The following is an 18,828-nucleotide window of genomic DNA, read 5'->3' on the forward strand; positions in this document are numbered from 1 at the left end:
CTGCTCTGGCTAGAAGACAGGGGAAGCAGGATCCCGTGGGCCTCTGGGATGCACCTTGCCTCCGGGCTTCCATTCTTCCCCTCGGTCTTACCCACATTCCCCTCCCCCGGCTCCTTAGCTGCTATTTCAGTCCTTCCTCCATGATGGTGGTGGGTGAGCCTCTTTTCATGTCAGGATGCCAGTCCCCCACCACTCTGGTAAACAGCTGAAGGATGTGGTTGGGGATGAACTTTCCACTGAGGCAACTTTGAACTTGTCCCTTCCTGTGGGGGCTCCCCTGCTCCTCCTTGCGGAGTACACTCCATTCCATCCTTGCCTAGCCAACATGGAGGCCTGAGGCCGTGGTCAAGAGGGGTCCACATAGAATGTCTAGGGTCTAGCCACCTCTGCCCACCTTGAGGACTGTCTTGGCCAAACAGAAAAGATTGGAGGTGGTTTCCTGTGCTTTAATTATTCTAGTATTTCATTCTCCAGGGTCTTCATGAGGTAGGAGGTGGAAGTAGAAACTGCAGAGGGGAAGGCAGGGGGAGAGCAGAGCTTGCTGGTACACCTGGCAGGTGCGGTTTCCAGAGGAGGAGGCTGGAGATTAGCCTGCAGGGACGTGGCACCCAAGCCTTGTCTCCCTGGGAGTACCGTGGTGACATGTCTGCATGGTCCTGGCAAGATAACCTTGCCGAGCTTCTTCTTAGCACGTCCCCCATCCCCGGAGGCCTGCAGGAAGACACATGGCTTCAGGTGGGCACTCAGAACAGGGGGCATTGGAAATAAGCCTTTAGCATGGACCTTGCGACCCTCGGGAGGCCACACTGAGTGGCAACCAGGGGCCAGTAGTGCCACTGTAACAAGCCGGCAACCTGAGAGAGAGACTCATTTCTAGCCTCAGTTTCCTCAGGTGGGGCTGATGCCAAGGCCTCGGGGCTGCTCTGGGTACCACGTCATTCCCACTCAGAACACCTGGTTAAAAAAAAATAGCCCTCAGGCTGGAGAGATGGCTTAGCAGTTAAGCGCTTGCCTGTGAAGCCTAAGGACCCCGGTTCGAGGCTCGGTTCCCCAGGTCCCACGTTAGCCAGATGCACAAGGGGGCGCACGCGTCTGGAGTTCATTTGCAGAGGCTGGAAGCCCTGGCGCACCCATTCTCTCTATCTATCTGCCTCTTTCTCTCTCTGTCACTTTCAAATAAATAAAAATTTAAAAAAAAATAGCCCTCAGGACTGAAACTGCCATTATTTTTTTAAATTTTTATTTATTTGAGAGTGACAGACAGAGAGAGAAAGAGGCAGATAGAGAGAGAATGGTTGCTGTAGGGCCTCCAGGCGCTGCAAACGAACTCCAAACGCGTGCGTCCCCTTGTGCATCTGGCTAACGTGGGTCCTGGGGAATCGAGCCTTGAACTGGGGTCCTTAGGCTTCACAGGCAAGCACTGAACAGCTAAGCCATCTCTCCAGCCTTGAAACTGCCATTCTTATCGTCACTGGCATTACCCCCTTGTGGCTGGAAGCTGCTGGGTTGCAAAAGCATCTCCCATATTGATGATCACTGTCTGAAACCTGAATCCTTCTCTCACCTGCCCTGTCTCCATCACCCAGTCCTGGCCACCCATACTCTGTGGTCACCTCCCCACAGGCCCTTTACACGACCACCACTCCAGAGCACAGACCTTTCTAGAGCCTTCCTTCTATCAGATCATTCCCTTGCCTTAGGAATTGTCCATCACTCCCCCACACCCAGCCCCAGACCTCAAGGACAGTGACCCTGAGCAAGTGATACAGGCCTCCAAGATGCTGTGCAGTGATACTTCCCACCTGGACATACCTGCTCACAGACCTCCAGCAGCAAACCAAGCTGTGTGGCTTCTGGCTAGTTAAGCTCTCTGGGTCTCAATTTCTTTATTTGTAACTGTAGTAGATAGTATCTTCTCAGAGTGCCCTTCTAAGGACAATATGAAGTTGTATCAGCCCGCACATTGTAAATGCCACTCGTCCCCCGCATCACCAGTGACAACCCAGACTGTGAGTTCTTCCTGGGCAAGGACTAGGTTGCATTCCTCTTTGTGATCCCAGGGCCTAGCACAGAGCCTGAAAAGCATGTGTCCGCCGCCTAGCATCCCTGTGCTGTGGGCACAGAGCTGTATGCCACTCTCATTAATGCCCCCAGTACTCAGAGCTAAGCAGGGACTCTGGCCAGGCTTGGTAGTGTGACTCTGGTGACATGGGGACCAGAACCATGGCCCTCTGAAAGGAAGGGTCACAGCTCACGCTCAGACCCCTCTGTGCCGATGGCAGGGCTGTCACGTTTTAGCTGTGTGACCTCTCGGAGACTTGGTGCTCACAAAGCAGTGTCAGACCTGTCCTCACCCCCTTTCTTGCTGACATTTCCATGCCTTCCTGTGGACTTGGACGGTGGGTCCTTCCCTGATAAAGGTTCCCACTGGGTTGGAATGGATGCGCTGAAGGGGAATTCTTTTATCAACACTGGCCGCTCTGCTGTGGGAGAGTCTCAGCTAGTCTGTGGCACAAGCTGTCAGGACTTGCCTCTGTCACCTTGTAATGTGGAGGGGGGCTCTCTAACTAGAGATAAGCCTTAGTACAGGGTGGATGTGACTCTGGTTACTACTGTCAGGGGCTAAGAGAAGGTTACAGTTTCATAAATCATTCTTATCTGGGCTGCATCCTGCCAGGCTGACTGACAGCTCTCCTTCCTCTGCTGTATTAGGGGTCACTAGGGACTGCAGGGGGCTCTGGCTACTTTGTCTCCTAAGGACTCACGTCTGTTACGGTGCAGGGTCGCTGACCATGACCTCACATTCCCCAACTCCATTGCTGACGCTACTTTTCCTGCATGGCTTCCCTGCCAGGTCTTCCTCAGGTTATCCTGGGACTCTGCTGAATGGGGGGGGTCCCACCTTCATCCTCGGGCAGCTCCTTGTTTGTATAGCTTGGCAGCGCACTGCCCACTCCTGAGGGCACGGCTCCTCGATAGTGCCCCCTTCCTATTCAGCTGTCTGCTCATTCCCAACCCTGGGCTTCCATTCCAGACCCCAGGCTTATTCTAAGACCTCCTTGGGAGCTGGCCACAGTCATCTGGCCTCGCAGGCCCGGGCCCTGCCCGGCTCTCAGTAGTCGGTTTAGGAAGAGCTGGGTGCGGGGCGATTGGCATCACTCTTCCTGCAGGGGCCCATCACCTCTGCCAGGCCCGGTGCTGGCCTTCTGGGCACCAGTCTCCCTGCCCAGTCCTCAGCAGGCCCAGGAACAGACTGGAGAGGCTGTCAATGACCCCCACTTGTCCTGGGCTGCAAGGATGGGGGCCATGAAGGAAGGGCTACGTTCAGGGCTGGGGCTCTGGCGAAGGATGAAGAAGAGCTCTGGTGTCCTCTGAGTACTGAGTACAGTCTGTCTCAGGAACCTTCTCTCCTCTCCATGCCTGAGGACGAACCCTCCCCATTACTAATCTATAGCTGGGCAATACATACCGTTGACCTCCTAGCTCTCCCCAGCCCCCAGCCAGCAAGTGTTGCATACACTCAGCAACCCACCTACTGTTGGATAAAAATAAAATAAAAAACCCTTTCTCTGGCTGGAGAGATGGCTCAGCAGTTCACGTGGTTGTCTGTAAAGCCTAGGGACCCAGGTTCAATTCCCCAGTACTCACATAAAGCCAGCTGCACAAGGTGGCACCTGCGTCTGCGATTGGTTTGGCCCTGATGAGACCATTCTCCTTCTCCCACTTTCCCGTTTCTCTCATCAATCAATCAGTCTTAAAAAAAAATTTTTAAAAACCCTCCCTAATTCTACTTGGGAGGTGCCTCGCCCCCCGCTCCTCCCCTAGGAATCCTGAGTCCAGGAAGTGTCATATCACAGGCGACCACATCCTGGGACAGTTGCCCTGGGCAGTGCCTGATGCGCAACACGGCAGGGATGGGAGCTGAAAGCAGGCCCGGCCCCCATCACCCCAGCTTTGGGAGGGTCTTGAAACTGTTCCCCAGCCCCCACCCTGCAAGTGCAGCTCGGCGTTGGCAGCAGCAGCCGGCTAAAACGGCCTGCGGACTGGGAAGGGACAGCTCAATCCCTGACAAGTCCGCCCCCATCCACAGAGCTGCACGAAGTTCCGGGGCGGGGTGGGGGGAGGGTGGGGAGTGGGGTGTGCCTAGTGGGCGGGGTCCACAGACTGAATGGTGTCAGCATCTGCAGCTCAGCCCCCTTTGCACTGCAGCCCCGAGTCTTCCTGACACTTCTGCCCACACTCCATCCCCAGCAGTGGGCAGAGCCAGGCTTCCATTCTGCACTGGTCATTGTGCCTAAATGGATCAAAGCTGCCCCCACTCTGCCCATGCACAGAAGGGCTGTGTCAGGGAACTTCTTTTAGGACCTCTGTCTCGGTTGGTGCTTCCCCTCCCCACACCCTATCCCCTGCACTGCAGCCTTTGGACTCCCTTTCCAAGGCAGCTCAAATGACATTGTGGGGACGAAGGGCTCACTGTATCCCTAACCAACCACAGGACTGATTCTCAGCAACCTTGTTGTTTGGAGGACAAGCCTAAAGAGTGTGTTCCAGGACCCAGGAGAACTGAGTGTGAGTGGTCCCGAATTCCAGCTGTTCAGGTGCACTGTGTCCTTGTGTGTGTGTACTTATGTGCACATGCATTTGGAGGCCAAAGGGGAATGTTAGGGGTCCTCCTCAATTGTTTTCGCTTTATTCTTTGAGATAAGATTTCTTACTGAGCCCAGAGTGCATCCATTTAACTAGGCTAGCTGGCCAACAAGCCCCAAGATCCTCGTGCCCAGTTCTGGGATTGCAGGCACTGCCAGTCACATCCACCAGTTACGTGGGTGCTGGGGCTCTGAACTCAGGTCATCACGCTTGCACAGCAAGGCTTTATCCATAAGCTATCTCCCCAGCCTCCCTTCCTCATGCTTGCTGGAGTCCTCAGGATACTTCCCCAGGAAAGGGCTTGAGCTCAACTTCTCCTCTGTTGCTAAAGGTGTATACACCCATGAAACACTTACATGAACATTACACACACACACACACACACACACACACACACACGCAGTGAGTTCAAGGACTAGTCACTCTATGCCTTGGTTCCATTCAGAAATAGTTTAATCTCAGAATACTCAGGGCAGGCCATTGCAGTCTGGCTGGAGCCCTCCACCTCTCTGAAGTGGCCTGAGGACTTGTTTATGGTTTTGGTCACAACACCACATTCATCTCCAGTGTCCCTGTCCATCCACTGTGTGGGGACTCTGATGTGGCCTCTGGCCCTCCTGAACAGACAACTGCACTCTGAGACTGTGCCCTCTAACTCTGGAGGCTCGGTTGTCAAGGAGAGTGGCAGAGGACAGGGGCCATGTCAGTGGTAGGTTCGGAGGGTCTCTGGTGGCAGGGTTGACCTTGGCCCTGCTCTTGGTTGGGGTGTGCGGTCACCTGCTCACTGTCAGCGGAGATCCTCCGCCAGGAGCACACACACCCTGAGTGAAAGCAAGGTCGGTGGCACTGGGATAGCACCACCTTCCCAAGTGACAGCTGCCACCGGTCAGTCCTTTGCCCAAGGCCCCCCTCCCTACTTTGGTGGGTTGTTCAGCCTCTCAGCAGCTCTGGCTCCTGTGCTGCCTGAGACTCAGGATCAAAGCACCTGACACCCCCAGGGAGAAAGAGGCCTTGGGGCCACCTGGAGTGGTGCCAGGTGGTCGTGCTCGCACTGTCTGGCCCCACTTTTCAGGGCTTCATCAGGGGGGTGGAGGGAAGTATGGAGGCTGGAGGTGACTCTCCCTTCTACCTGTTAGAAGCCTCAGCCCCATGAGGGAAAGGGGGGTGTTTAGAGCAGAGGGCATAGGGAGGGGCCGCCTGGGAGCTTTCACAGATCCGAGACTAGGCTGCTCCGATGTCATCATAGTCCTCCTCACTGGTGGACTCCGGCTGCAAGTCAGGGGGCTCTGTGGGGATCAGGAGGCTCAGATCAGCAGGAGGCTCAGTCACTGTCCCTGCCACCCAGCAGTAAAGAGGGAGCAGCCCTGGGTCCACAGCAACTGCCCCGTGACGCTGTCTGAAACCATCTCATCCTTCTGTTCAATGCCATCTCCAAGTCAGAGCCTCCAGGTGCAGCTCGGGGCTGAGGCCCCCCCGCAGGTGGCGTATGGTGGCTGGGTGATCGCTGGGAAGCCCTCTACGGCTGCTCTCCCACCCACGTGGCCAAATAGCTGCTGCTTTTAAAAACCATATGTGGATGTGGGACTGGAGAGATGGCTCAGCAGTTGAGGTGCTTGTCTGCAAAGCCTAAGGACCCATGTTTGACTCTCCAGATCCCATGTAAGCCAGATGCACGAAGGTGAGGCAAGTACAAGGTTGCACATGCCCACTGGGTGGTGCAAGCATCTGGAGTTCAATTTTAGTGGCTGAGGCCCAGGCACATTAATTCTTTCTCTTTCTCTAAAAAAGAAAAAAATTAAAATGTGGATGTGCATGTGTGGGGGTACACATGTAACACGTGTGCCTATGCATGTGGAGCCCTGTGGACACCTGTATTGAGACAGCGTCTCTCACCGGTCTGAAGCCCACCAATTAGGCTGGACTAGCCAGCCAGGGCACCTTAGGGATCCACCTGTCTTTGCCGCCCCAGCACTGGGACTACAAATGTGTACCACCGTGCCTGGCATTTTTGTTTTGTTTTTCGAGGTAGGGTCTCACTCTAGCCCAGGCTGACCTGGAATTCAGTATGGAGTCTCAGGGTGGCCTCAAACTCATCCTCCTACCTCTGCCTCCCAAGTGGTGGGATTAAAGGCATGCGCCACCACACCTGGCTTTTTATGCCTGGCATTTTTATGTGGGTTCTGGGGATTTGAATTCAGTTCCTCATGCTTCCAAGGCAAGCACTTTACTGATTGAGCTATCTCTCTAGCCCCTCAACTGGCTGATTCTGCCAGAATGCCTCCACTAACACGGAGCTCACTTCTTTTTTTTTTTAATTTAAAAAAAATTTTAAAAATATTTTATTTATTTATTTATTTGATTATTTGAGAGTGACAGAGAGAGAAAGAGGCAGATAGAGAGTGAGAGAGAGAATCGGCGTGCCAGGGCTTCCAGCCACTGCAAACGAACTCCAGATGCGTGCACCCCCTTGTGCATCTGGCTAGCATGGGACCTGGGGAACCGAGCCTCAAACCGGGGTCCATAGGCTTCACAGGCAAGCACTTAACCGCTATACCATCTCTCCAGCCTGGAGCTCACTTCTTACAAGAGACTCTGAATACTTCTCAATCCCATCCACTTCTTCTGTCTCCCTCCCACAGCCCACTCCCCTGTCCCTGGTACCTGGACACTCAGAGTGGCCCGCTGTAGAGAGTTGGGGAGGTGGCTGTAAGTTCTGGTACCACTCCCCAGACGAGGTGCTGGAACTGTCATCAGCTGAGGTCCCTGTTGGAGACCCCGAGCCAGTCACCCTCTGTCAAAAGACAGCCTGTGCATGAACTGCCAGAACCAACAGCCCCCAGGATTCAGGAAGCTAAGTCCCTACCCTGATAATGAGGAAATGAAGGTCTAGGGAGGGGAAATGTGGGTTGAATGTCACATGTTGCCCATAGATAGCCTCATGTGTTTGTGATTAAGACTCATAATCCCTAACTGGAGGAAGAACCTGGCTGGAGAAAGGGCCTTGCTGGAGGAGGGGTGTCGCCTTGGGATGTTGTAGCCCAGCCCCAGGCCTGCTGCTACCCTCCGCTCACATTCTGGATCTCCTTCCTGCCAATGTGGAGACGTGATGCTCAACTTTCTGTTTCTACTGTGCTTTCTCTGCTATGATGGAACTTCTCAAAACTGTAAGCCGGAAAGAACCCGTTCCTTCCATAAGCGGCTCTATCACAGAACAAGAACCTGACTGCTACAGGAGACCCATCCAGATCCCCAGAGCCAGTAAGCAGCTTCAGAACTGAGGCTAGAATCCCAGCTCTGGGCTCTCTCCAGGTATGCTGACTACAGGATTGGGAGCAGGGCTGGAGGACAAAGCTACCTGAAAAGGTTGCCTGGTAGCCAGCCAACTCCAAATTGGCATTCCTCTGTGAAGAAGACATCTGGGGGTTCCATGAGGGCGGCTTGCTGTTGGGACTGTTACAGTAGTCCTCCGCTGAGGACGTGCTGGACCCACTGCTGCTCCGCGCCTGACACTGAGGGCCCAGAGGGGGGGCATCTGCAATGCAGGGCCTGGGGTCGGCAGCCGGGACATAAGAAATATGCAATTCTTCAAGTCCTGTGCCAAGGAAGGGAAGGTGATGAGGGAAGAAGCAAGGTAACAAGAGGACTCCAACAGAAATCCTTTGTTGAAGGAAGTTGCTGCTGGTAAATCCCAAGAGAAGCTGAGCCCCTGAGGCAGAGCCCCCCAGCCAGACTCACCTTCCTCCAAGGGTGGCATCTGAAACCTGCCCTGCTGTATCTCCTCCTCTGTGACCCGGTGCCGATGGGAATCTGCAAGAGGCAGGTGGAAGGATACAGGAGCTGCCTCCTATCCCAGGCGCCGGGAGGAGGGACCGCACCCCAAAGGAGAGAGGGCTCTAGTCTTCATCCAGGCAGACCTAACCGTAATCCAGTGCAGACCCTGAGCCAGCCTAAAGACAGAAGGCTTCTGGCCAGAAACCCAGTGTCCTGTGCCCACCCCGCTCACCGCCCCAGCTGCCCCTCCTGCTGCTTAAGGACATCATCGGCTCTGGGCTTTCCCTCTGGCAGCTCCGGCAGTGTGCTGAGGTTTGTCCTCTGAGGAGCTTCCCACAGTGAAAACCATACAGTCACGAACCACTGTGTTCTAGGCAACTTCAAGTCTCAACATCAGAGAAAAGGATATTCTTAATCTTAAGAATATGGATGTGTAAAACCAGCCGCACAAAGTGGCACATGCGTCTGGAGTTTGTTTACAGTGGCTAGAGGACCTGGCGTGCCCATTCATATTCTCTCTCTCTTTCTCTCCCTCTCTCTCTTTCTCCTTGAAAATAAATAAATGCCTCTTTCTCTTGCAAATAAACCAATAAATAAAATCTTGCTTTTTAAAAAGACTGTGGATCTCCAGGGTCAGGAATCACCTCTTTGGAGCCTGACCATGACTTCTAGTTCTAGTGTCAGAGAGTGTGGGACTCGGTATTGCAGCTTACAGGCCTGGGCTCAGATCCGTATGCGCACTTCATGCTGTGGCTCCCAGATGCCCATCCAAAGACCAGCAGAGGCACGTCCTACCCCTGGAGGCCCTGAGCCACAGGCTCCGTGGAGATAGCTGGTGGCTCCCCAGCATCCACCCTCTCTTCTGTGTGACCCTCGGCTGCCTGGTGGGACTTGAGGTCCTGGCCCTCTCGCAGTCTGGCAGCACACTGCTTGTGCTGTGTGTGAAGGGGGTGCATGAAGGGTGCACGAAGGGTGCAGGCACCTCAGCCCTCCCGCCCTTCCCCTGTGGACATGACAGCAGCTGGTTCTGCACCACGTGGACAGAGGCCTGCATGGCCGCACAAAAGTAAGAGCCCAGGCTGCTGCGACTTCTCAGGACCCCTCACTGGGTCTCTGTCACACAGCCAGACTTTTGCATTTAACTTAGGCAGCAAGTGTGGGAGGGGCTCAGGGATTTCTGACAAACTCCCCAGTGACTCCACAGCGAGAGTGACAGCCTCTGTTCTAATCTAACCTGCCAGCATTGCCTGAGGCCTGCCATAGAGGCCATTTTTCATCATCCTGCTCCCAGAAGGCAGAAGGAGAGCTGGATAAACCAGATAAGAGGTGAGAGCTGGCATGGCAAGGGACGGGGCCGGGATGGCCAGGGAGGACCTGCGTCTGTCACGGCTTCGTCACACCCATTTTCAGGTGAACGTGCAGAGTCTACCGATGGTGTGGAGACTCCACCCAGCCGAAGACAGAGGAGAGACAGGGATGCAGATAGGCGTGTCTTCGGAATTGTAGGGCACCTAGAAAACTTCAATGTGGGACTGTTCACAACTTTAATGCAGGACCATTCACAGCCAGTCCAGGGGGCAACAGAGGGTTCTGCACAAGCACTGTGGGCATCAGCCTGTGCCTCAGTGAAGGTCTCAGTGAACCCCAGGGAGTTGGCCTGGCACTCACTGTAGAAGGTGGTCAGGGCCACAGGAGGCTGTGAGCTGAAGTCATAATGCTCATAGTCTGAGTCGGAGCTGGAGTCTGAGTCCTTGGGGGCTGGGGGCCAGGCCTGGATGGGCAGGGTAAGAACTGGGGAGAGAACAGAGGGGCCGGGGTGGGCCATAGTGGCACAGTGGGCAGAAGGCATGGGAAGAGGGCCCCAGGGTACAAGTGGCAGGGACAGGATAGGGGCCAGAGTAGCAGGGAAAGTGGCAGGTGACCCATCTTGCACAGGACCATTAGACCTGGCTTTTCCAAAGTCCCCCCTCCCATTTCAAAAGGCAGGGAACTAAACCACACTAATTTATTAAGCAAACACTTCACATACTACCTACTCCATACCAGGCACTATTCTAATGCTTGCATATATTATCTCATTTAGCCTTCGTGAGGCCTCTGTGAAGTGAATATATTCATTAACCCCATTTTCAGCTAAGGAACCAGGCACAGAGAGGGACTCACATTGCCTAGAGAAGTAGCAAAGCTCCAATCTATGCTATTCAGTGAACAGAGTGGCTGTGTGTCCCTTCTCACATATGTGGCCACTGGGTACAAGGCCAATGATGCTACTGGCTGGGTTTCAGGTTGGTTCTCATGCCATTAAACTCTTCTCATTAAAGGGGAGTGGATATATTCATAAAGCAATGCTATTAAACTCAATGTCCTTAATGGAACCTGCATGAGACTCAAATCATGTGTCCTAAAGAACAGGTGACATATCCAGTTGTGTATGTGGCATGTGTATGTGTGGGCACACATGTGTCATGGCACACGTGTGGAGGTCAGAGGACAACTGTGGGGTGTTGGTCCCCTCTACCTTGAGGCAGTGTCTTGCTTATTGTTGTATCTCAAGCTTTAGGATTCTCAACTCTGAATGCCACTGCTATAGGCATGTTGGGGTTATAAAAATATGCAGTCACCTTATGTCTGGATTTATAAATGCATGTGGTCTCCTTATGTCTGGCTTTATGGTTATAGACACATGTGGTCACTTTATGCCTGGCTTTCTGTGGGTGTTAAGGATGAAACTCAGGTTGGCAGGCTTGTAGAATTGCTGAACCATTTCCCTAGCTTCCAATTTTTAAAGCTTAGAAATTAGGAAACAAAATTATGTTCCAAAATAAACTTTTAATTTTTGCATGTAGGTGAATGTGTGTGTGAGCGGATGCAGGTGGAGGCCAGAGCTCAAGGTCAAGTGTCTTCCTCGGTGACTCTCCACCTTATTTTTTGAGGCAAGGTCTCTCACTGAACCTAGAGGTTCCTGATTTGGCTAGACTGGCTGGCCAGCAAGCCCCCGGGTCCCCTGTCTCAGCATCCCCAGTGCACACCACCACGCCTGGCCTTTACGTGAGAGCTGGGGTTCAAACTCAGCCTCTGCTTGCATGGCAAGCCCTCCACCCACTGAGTCATCTCCTCGGCCTTGTGTTCCAGGAGCACCCTGACAGGGCTTGGTAGGGCAGCTGACTGGACCCCATCTCGAGAGGTGACACATCACAAATCTAGCCTATGAGCAGAGCCAAGCTTTTGTCTGAGAACCAACTCCCAACACTCCTTGGCTTGTATCAAAGCCTAGAGTCCCAGGAGGATTAAATTGGAAGGTCCCTTACCCACCAAGCCAGAGAGGGCATGACCTGTCAAGATCACACAGCCTGTGTGTGAGCTGGCCCGGGTCTCCCTTCCAGCGGGGTGCCACTTTTAACTCAGTGGTATACCTCCAGAGACTGCTTTTCCTAGCCTCCCCACACCCTCCCTAATGAGTGCCATCCTACCTTCTTCTTTGGGCATGGTGATGGGAACGGCATGGTAGCTATTGATCCCAGCTGGGATGGCAGTGGGGAGCTGCTGCTGGGCCCCTCTATCAAAGAGGGCTGAGGAAAGAGGGGCAGAGAGTTTCTATGTCATGTTTTAGCTCTCTTCTAGCCTACGGGGTTCCAGGCTAAAAGACACATTTCCTTCCTCATCCCCTCCCCGATACACATAGTGCTCCTCCCAGGAAGCCCATGCTGGTGGCTCCACTTCCGCCAGGCATGCTGGGAGGTTCCTTCCCAGCATCGTGGAGGAGCTCCCCCAGCGGGGCTGGGTGGTCTTGGCTGGATCACTCCAACTTCGACTCCACCATGCCTCACACCACCAGGGATGGCCATTCCTCAGCCCAGCTGCTTCCTGCCCAGTGGCTCCCAGTATGTCCCACCTACCGTATCTTCCTTTAACTCTCAAGAGGAGGATAGCTATGAAGACAAGAGAGGCAAGGAGGAGAATTCCAAGAACAATGGAGGGAATGAGAAGTGTCAGTTCTGGAAGCTCCTTGTCCTTCAACGTCACTGTCACAGAAGAGCCTGGAACAGCAAGTCCAAGTTAGGCGGGTGGGGAGGAATTGCCATGGGCGTTCTCCACTTTCTTCTTGCCTTTCCACCCAGCATGGCCCAGAGGCACAGCTGAGATGTGAGTCTGGAAGTGGCTTGAATGCTGGCCGAGCCCCCACAGGACTGCCATGGGTCTTGAATTGGAGCTGGCGGTCTGAGTTCAGCTGGTACAGCTGCTGCCGCTTCAGCCTCTGAACCTCAGATTGTTCCCTTGTACAGGTTGCTCCCAGTTGGCTCGGGAGTTGGAAAGGACTGGGAAAACTGAGGGTACCAGGCCCTGTGCCTAAAACCTTAAATACATCGGTCAGTGCCCTCAGTGTACAGGAACCACTAGACCAGGCCTGGATACCACCTTTGAGTGGTACCAGAGCAGCTCAGATCCTTCTACCTCCCAGGGAGAGGGGAAGGCACTCCTATGAGCTGTGGTCTGACCTGGAAGGAAGCCCCCCACACCAAGGCACAAGGCCACTAACTGGCTAGCTGGGGCTAGGCACAGGGGAACAAACCATCAGGTTGTCTTCATTCTTGTGTGCATGCATGTACACACACAGACACAGACACACATATACACATGGAGGTACATTTGCCTCCAGAGAACGCATACTCACCTACAGTGACCCTCCCAGGGACTTCAAGGAGAGACAGATTGTGCAGCCTCCGGGAGCCTGTCAGAAAGCACCGCCCACTTACTGAGCACATATACTGAGCATCTACTGTGCCAGGCCCTGTTCTAGACACTGAACAAGACACACGCATGTCCTGGAACTGAGGAGTACTCCCATCATAGACGCATGGCAACCACCCCCACCGCTGCAGGAACGAGGAGGTGCTCTGGGCTGCCAGGAAGGTGCGTAGGTAGAATAGGGACGTGTAGAATTACTCCTCCTTCCCATGCAGACCGCATGGCCCGCTTCTGTTCAGACTTCCACTTGTTCTTTGGGGGCTCAGGAGATGGACAGCTGGTGTCATGCTCACTAGAATAATCCACACCCCCTCTGACATGTCTGCTTCCAAAGGCACAGAGCTTATCAGCCCCTTAGCCATGGCAGCTGAGTCCCTAGCTATTGGTGGAACACCCCCTATTCGGAAGCCACAGAGCTTAAGGGACAATCCCAAGGCCCTGGCTGTTAAATGGCAGAACCAGAACTTGTAACCAGGTGTCTGAGCCCATGGGAATGCCAATACTGTGTTCCTGCAGGGAACCCCACTTTCACACTGTGATGTTCTGAAATCAGAATCATGGCCTCATTATATTTGATGACATGTGGAGAGTTTATTTGGGCAGTATTTTTCTTTTTTTAAAATTTATTTTATTTTATTTACTCGAGAGAGAAAGAGGAAAAGAGAGAGAGAGAGAATGGGCATGCTAGGGCCTTTAGCCACTGCAAATGAACTCGATGAACCACCTTGTGCATCTGGCTTACATGGGTCCTGGAGAATGAAACCTGGGTTCTTTGGCTTAGCAGCCAAGTGCCTGAACCACTAAGACACCTCTCCACCCCTATTTTTCTTTTTTGTCTCCTTGTCTTTTGAAACAGGGTCTGGCTGTAAAACCCACACTAGCCTCAGGCTTCTGTTATCCCTCTGGTTCAGCCTCCAGGACGCCAGGATTACAGGTATGCACTGCCACGCCACCACGGCAGGCCTTGTGGTGACAGTCCCCTCCCCTCCCCTTCCTTACAGAACCCAGAGCCTCAAACATGTCAGGCAAAGGTTTGAACACTGAGCTATGCCCTACAGACTAATTTTTTATTGAAAAACTTATTGTATGAGCATTTTTCTGTTTTCTAGTGTTTTTAGTGTGTGTGTAAGTGTGTGTGTGTGGAGGTGTCACAGAGCCCTTGTTAAGGTCAAAGGACAATCTTGTAACATCGATCCTCTCCTTCCACCTTTTTCTTTTTCTTTCTTTCTTTTTTTTTTTTTTTTTTTTGTTTTTGCTTTTTGTTTTCCAAGGTAGGGTCTCACTCTAGCCCAGGCTGACCTGGCATTCACTATGTAGTCTCAGGGTGGCCTTGAACTCATGGCGATCCTCCTCCCTCTGCTCCCGAGTGTTGGGATTAAAGGCGTGCACCTCCACGCCCAGCTCCTTCCACCTTTTTCTGAGGCAGGACCTTTCGTTTTTGCCACTGGTAAGGCCAATTGGGATTCTCCTGTCTCTGCCTCCCATTATTTTTTTTTTAATTTTTTATTTATTTATTTGAGAGCGACAGACACAGGGAGAAAGACAGATAGAGGGAGAGAGATAGAATGGGTGCACCAGGGCTTCCAGCCTCTGCAAACGAACTCCAGACACGTGCGCCCCCTTGTGCATCTGGCTAACGTGGGACCTGGGGAACCGAGCCTCGAACCGGGGTCCTTAGGCTTCACAGGCAAGTGCTTAACCACTAAGCCATCTCTCCAGCCCTGCCTCCCATTATTGTGTGTTGGAATTCTAGACACATGTACCACTTTATGTCTGGCTTTATGTGGGTGCTGGGGACATGAACTCTGGTTGGCAGGCTAGTAGAACAAGTGCCTTTGACAGCTGAGCCATCTCTCCAGCTCCTAAATTTGTTTGTTTTAGTGGTATGTAAGATGCTAATGGTGTGGCTCTCATTACTGCTGTCATCTTAGATGTGGTGAAATGCCGCAGCCTCCACCTCCTCCAATGCTTCTGAGGCTACACTGATGAGAGTTTGGAATGCTTGGCATGAGATTAGGGTTCCGGACTCTGTCACAAATATTATCACTATCTCCTAATCTGATTTTTTCCCATGATCTTCAACTTTGCCATGACAAGTTGGCTTCACTATCTGAGGCAATTCTAGTCAACAAGGATCACTGCTTAACATATAACAACGCCTTGATAAATGCTTGATCCATGAATGAACTGGGGCTGAGCTGAGCATCTACAGAAAAGAACGTCTGATCAATTAGTAATGTCTGCCTGGGCAAGGTAACAGCAGTGGTCCTTCGTATGCCAGAATTCGCCATTGCTGATCTTGTGCACGCTGTAGGAGGAGATATGGATGGCCTTCCTGCCCCAGATCTGGGAGTGGAGGGGCCTGAGGAGGAATACCTGAGCAGAGAACTCGAGCTGCCAGCGACTGGCTGCACAGGTTGGAGTTGTTGAACCTCCAGGAGCAGGCGCTGAGGGAAGACTCCTTTCCTTCACAGGAGTAGTACATCCTGCCAGCCAGGGAGTGTGGCAGACCCCGGGGCCAGTCCACCGCACTTCCACAGCCCAAGGACTGGCACAGCACCTCTGCCTCTGGCTGGTACCACGTGCTGTCACACACAGTGCTCCAGACTCCCCGGAAGTGAACCTCCACCTGCCCCTCACAGGCGTCAAGACCCCCAGTCAGACGCCAGGACTGGTGCTCTGTGGATTGAAGGGTGGGGAGCAGAGTCAGGTGAGGATGCTCTGGGGACAAGTCCCTGCCACCCACAACTGAACTCTAGCTTAGAGACGAGCTGAGGCCTGCCAGCCTTGTGAGGTCTTACTCCCGAAGAGGTGTCCCCTGCCCCATTGGTCTAGCCTAGTGTGCCCCTTTCAGTTCTGGACTGCTACACCTCTAAGCCCCGCGGACCCCCTGATGGTATTGGCCACTTTCTCCAGGGAATTGTGTTTGCCTGGACCGTGACCTCCTAAAGACAGAGACCATCTCTCCCTCCCTGACTCAGGCCCAGGAGGTCGAAGGGGCATGACAGGGGCCTCACTGACCTGAGCACACCACCCCTGCATCCTCTTTGTGGCCGCAGTACTGGTCTCCTGGCAGCCCGGGGCAGTCCCACAGGTAGGCTTCAGCCCCCGAACAGTTCACCTGGTCGCGGTGGATAGGCCCTTGGCCGGGCGCGAAGTGCAGACCAGGCAGCGCCTGCACCGCCCAGCCACACCGCAGCTGCTGGCACACCACGGAGGCGTCCTGCAGGTCCCACGCGTCATCGCACACTGTCCCCCACTGGCCATACTCCAGCATCTCCACGCGGCCCGCGCAGGGGCTGCCGCCGTCCACCAACCGCAGCGCGCGGCGTTCTGGGTGTGGAAGGGGGTTGGGGTTGGGAGAAGCAGGAGAGTGGGGAAGTGGGGGTGGGCGGCAGACCCGGTGGGAGCCCCTTCAAGCCTAAGGAGTTGGTGGGCGGGGCTTGCAGGCCAGGAGTTGGCACTGGAGGCCCAGGAGGCGGGGCCTGAAGTGCAGGTTGTTGAGAGCCCGGCATATCTGGTACCAGCAGGAAAGGGTGGACTTAGAGCTCCCGAGGCGCTAAGAGACCGGGCTAGGATGGGGGGACCAACCGGGACCAAGTGGGTGACCCGGAGATGTAGCTGGGAAGGGGCCTGATGGCCACACCTGAGGCAATGCTCAGATCTGGAAATGACACGATTCGGTGGGGCTCCGATGTGGCACCTCTCAAGTTTGTCCGGGTGGGGAGGCTGGGGCGGGCTGAGAGTCCGGGGAGGGCGAGGCTTGGGTGCCGTGACTGGAGCCCTGGGTGGGGGGTAGGTGCGCACGCGTACCTGCGCAGGTGACCCGCGCGGGCCTCGGGCTGCTGCTGCACTCATGCTCCACCGCCTCGCAGAGCCGCCAGTCGGTTCCCGTGCACAGGACGGCTGGCGCCCGCGGCCACGAGACGTTCACGCTGCGGCTGGCATTGCCCGCGGTGGGCGCAGCCTGCAGCTCCGGCGAGGTTGGCAGCGGCCAGGCAGCCGTCCCCGCCTCGCCGCAGCCCAGCGCGTGGCACACGGCCTCGGCGGCGAGCGGGCTCCAGAGCGCCGCGCACGCGGGCTCCCAGGACGCCCGGAGCCAGACCTCCACCGACCCGCTGCAGCGGCTGCTCCCGTTCACCAGGCGGACCCCCAGCAGCTCCCCTGGAAGGATCGGACCAGAGCCCACACCGCATTAGACTCCACACTCCCCTGTCTGGGAATGGAAGTGGAACGAGCAGTTGTGTGTGGGGGGGGGGGGGCGGGGGCGGGGTCCACCTCTGACCCTGTTCATGACCTTGACCCTGCCTCAAGCCTTCCAGCCTGGGCTGCAGCAGGGAGGGTTCCCTGCGCCAGAAGGCCGGCTCAAGGGCGACTCTGCACGTTAGCATGGGATAGGCCTAGAGTGGCAGAACCAGAGGGGCTCAGTCTCCACAGATTTCTCTTGCATGTTCCTGTCTCCCTTTTGCACACCCTGTAGTGGCAGAGGGGCCAGGTTCTGGTTCAGGGACCCTGTGGAGCTAGGAGTTCCCTCCCAGGCTCCTCGGCTGCTGTTAAGTTACTGCCCTGAAGGCTGCCACAGTGGCCCCCAGCCCTGGTGGACCATGGTAGGCTGGGTCAGGGGCTGCTGTGGATGTAGCTCCTCTCTTCTCCAGAGCCCCTCCAAAGGAAGCCACCTTTCTGCCCTGGGTTGTACCTCACTGCTAGCTCAGAGCTTGGCACAGAATAAACCCTTAATAAGCATGTGCCAAGCAAATGAAAGGCTGGCCTGCTGTCTCTCACCACCCCACCACAAACTTGGGCTTGTTCTGCACAGATCCCTCAGAGTGCATGAGGCCTGCCTTGCAGTCTGCAGAGGGTCCCAGAAGACTGGAATTCTCAGACCACAAGGGGAGCCTTGTGCTGTGAACTTTGTCCCTGGACCAGGATGGAGAAGTGCCATCTGGAGTCAGGGTGCTCCTCTCTTACCTGAAAGATCCGCTTGCTCACCTGGACCCAGGGGCTCGTTCTTTGCGCTGCTGTTATCATGCTGGCCAAGAGGTGCTGGAGACAGGAGGCCTGAAGTGAACCAGCAGTAGCCATCATGGGTGAGTGAGCTCTGGCGTGGAGGGTCAGTCACAGAGTTGCCCCAGTGACAGGGCCCACATTCTGAAGCCTGCCTTGAAGGCACCAGGTCTTCAGAAAGGCCCTGGGGGCCTTTGCCACAGCCTCTGACCCAGGAGTCGAGCAGACAGGAGTGGCAGTTGGCTTTGGGCCAGAACCACAGGTTGTATCACCATGGATGGGCTTCTCAGCCTCTCTCTGCTGGTTCCACTTTGTTGGAAATAGCACTTGAAGGTATTGCAAGGCTAAAGCAAGACAGCCTGTGAAATGCTCACTGTAGAGAAGCTCAAAAATGGTGGTGATTTAAGAAAAACATTTTTGAGCCAGGCATGGTGGAGCACGCCTTTAATCCCAGCACTTGGGAGGCAGAGGTAGGAGGATCGCCATGACTTTGAGGCCACCCTGAGAATATAGAGTGAATTCCAGGTCAGCCTGGGCTACAGTGAGACCCTACCTCGAAAAACAAACAAACAAAAACAAAAAGAAAGAAAGAAAGAAAGAAAAACATTTTTGTTTGGAAAATTTGCTATAGAGAATTCTATGACTCCCTTTGGAATAACT

At 54.4% G+C, this 18,828-nt stretch overlaps 1 protein-coding gene across 1 annotated transcript in view; it reads right to left on the bottom strand.

Annotated features, from left to right (window-relative positions):
• Positions 1–5,242: 5,242 nt before the first annotated feature.
• Positions 5,243–18,828, bottom strand: part of Cd6 (CD6 molecule) — a 33,154-nt gene continuing 19,568 nt past the window's right edge. The window contains exons 2-13 of the mRNA XM_045138800.1: positions 18,154–18,207; positions 16,978–17,328; positions 16,186–16,497; positions 15,541–15,843; positions 13,091–13,147; positions 12,315–12,455; positions 11,889–11,987; positions 10,087–10,209; positions 8,383–8,454; positions 8,003–8,239; positions 7,309–7,410; positions 5,243–5,933 (exon numbers count right to left, since the gene is read on the bottom strand). Of these exons, the coding sequence (XP_044994735.1) occupies positions 5,869–5,933; positions 7,309–7,410; positions 8,003–8,239; positions 8,383–8,454; positions 10,087–10,209; positions 11,889–11,987; positions 12,315–12,455; positions 13,091–13,147; positions 15,541–15,843; positions 16,186–16,497; positions 16,978–17,328; positions 18,154–18,207 (1,916 nt within the window). The 3' untranslated portion in view covers positions 5,243–5,868. The remainder of the gene's footprint in view (positions 5,934–7,308; positions 7,411–8,002; positions 8,240–8,382; positions 8,455–10,086; positions 10,210–11,888; positions 11,988–12,314; positions 12,456–13,090; positions 13,148–15,540; positions 15,844–16,185; positions 16,498–16,977; positions 17,329–18,153; positions 18,208–18,828) is intronic.

The sequence above is a fragment of the Jaculus jaculus genome, chromosome 1 (assembly GCF_020740685.1).
Source record: "Jaculus jaculus isolate mJacJac1 chromosome 1, mJacJac1.mat.Y.cur, whole genome shotgun sequence".
Classification (NCBI taxonomy): Eukaryota; Metazoa; Chordata; class Mammalia; order Rodentia; family Dipodidae; genus Jaculus; species Jaculus jaculus.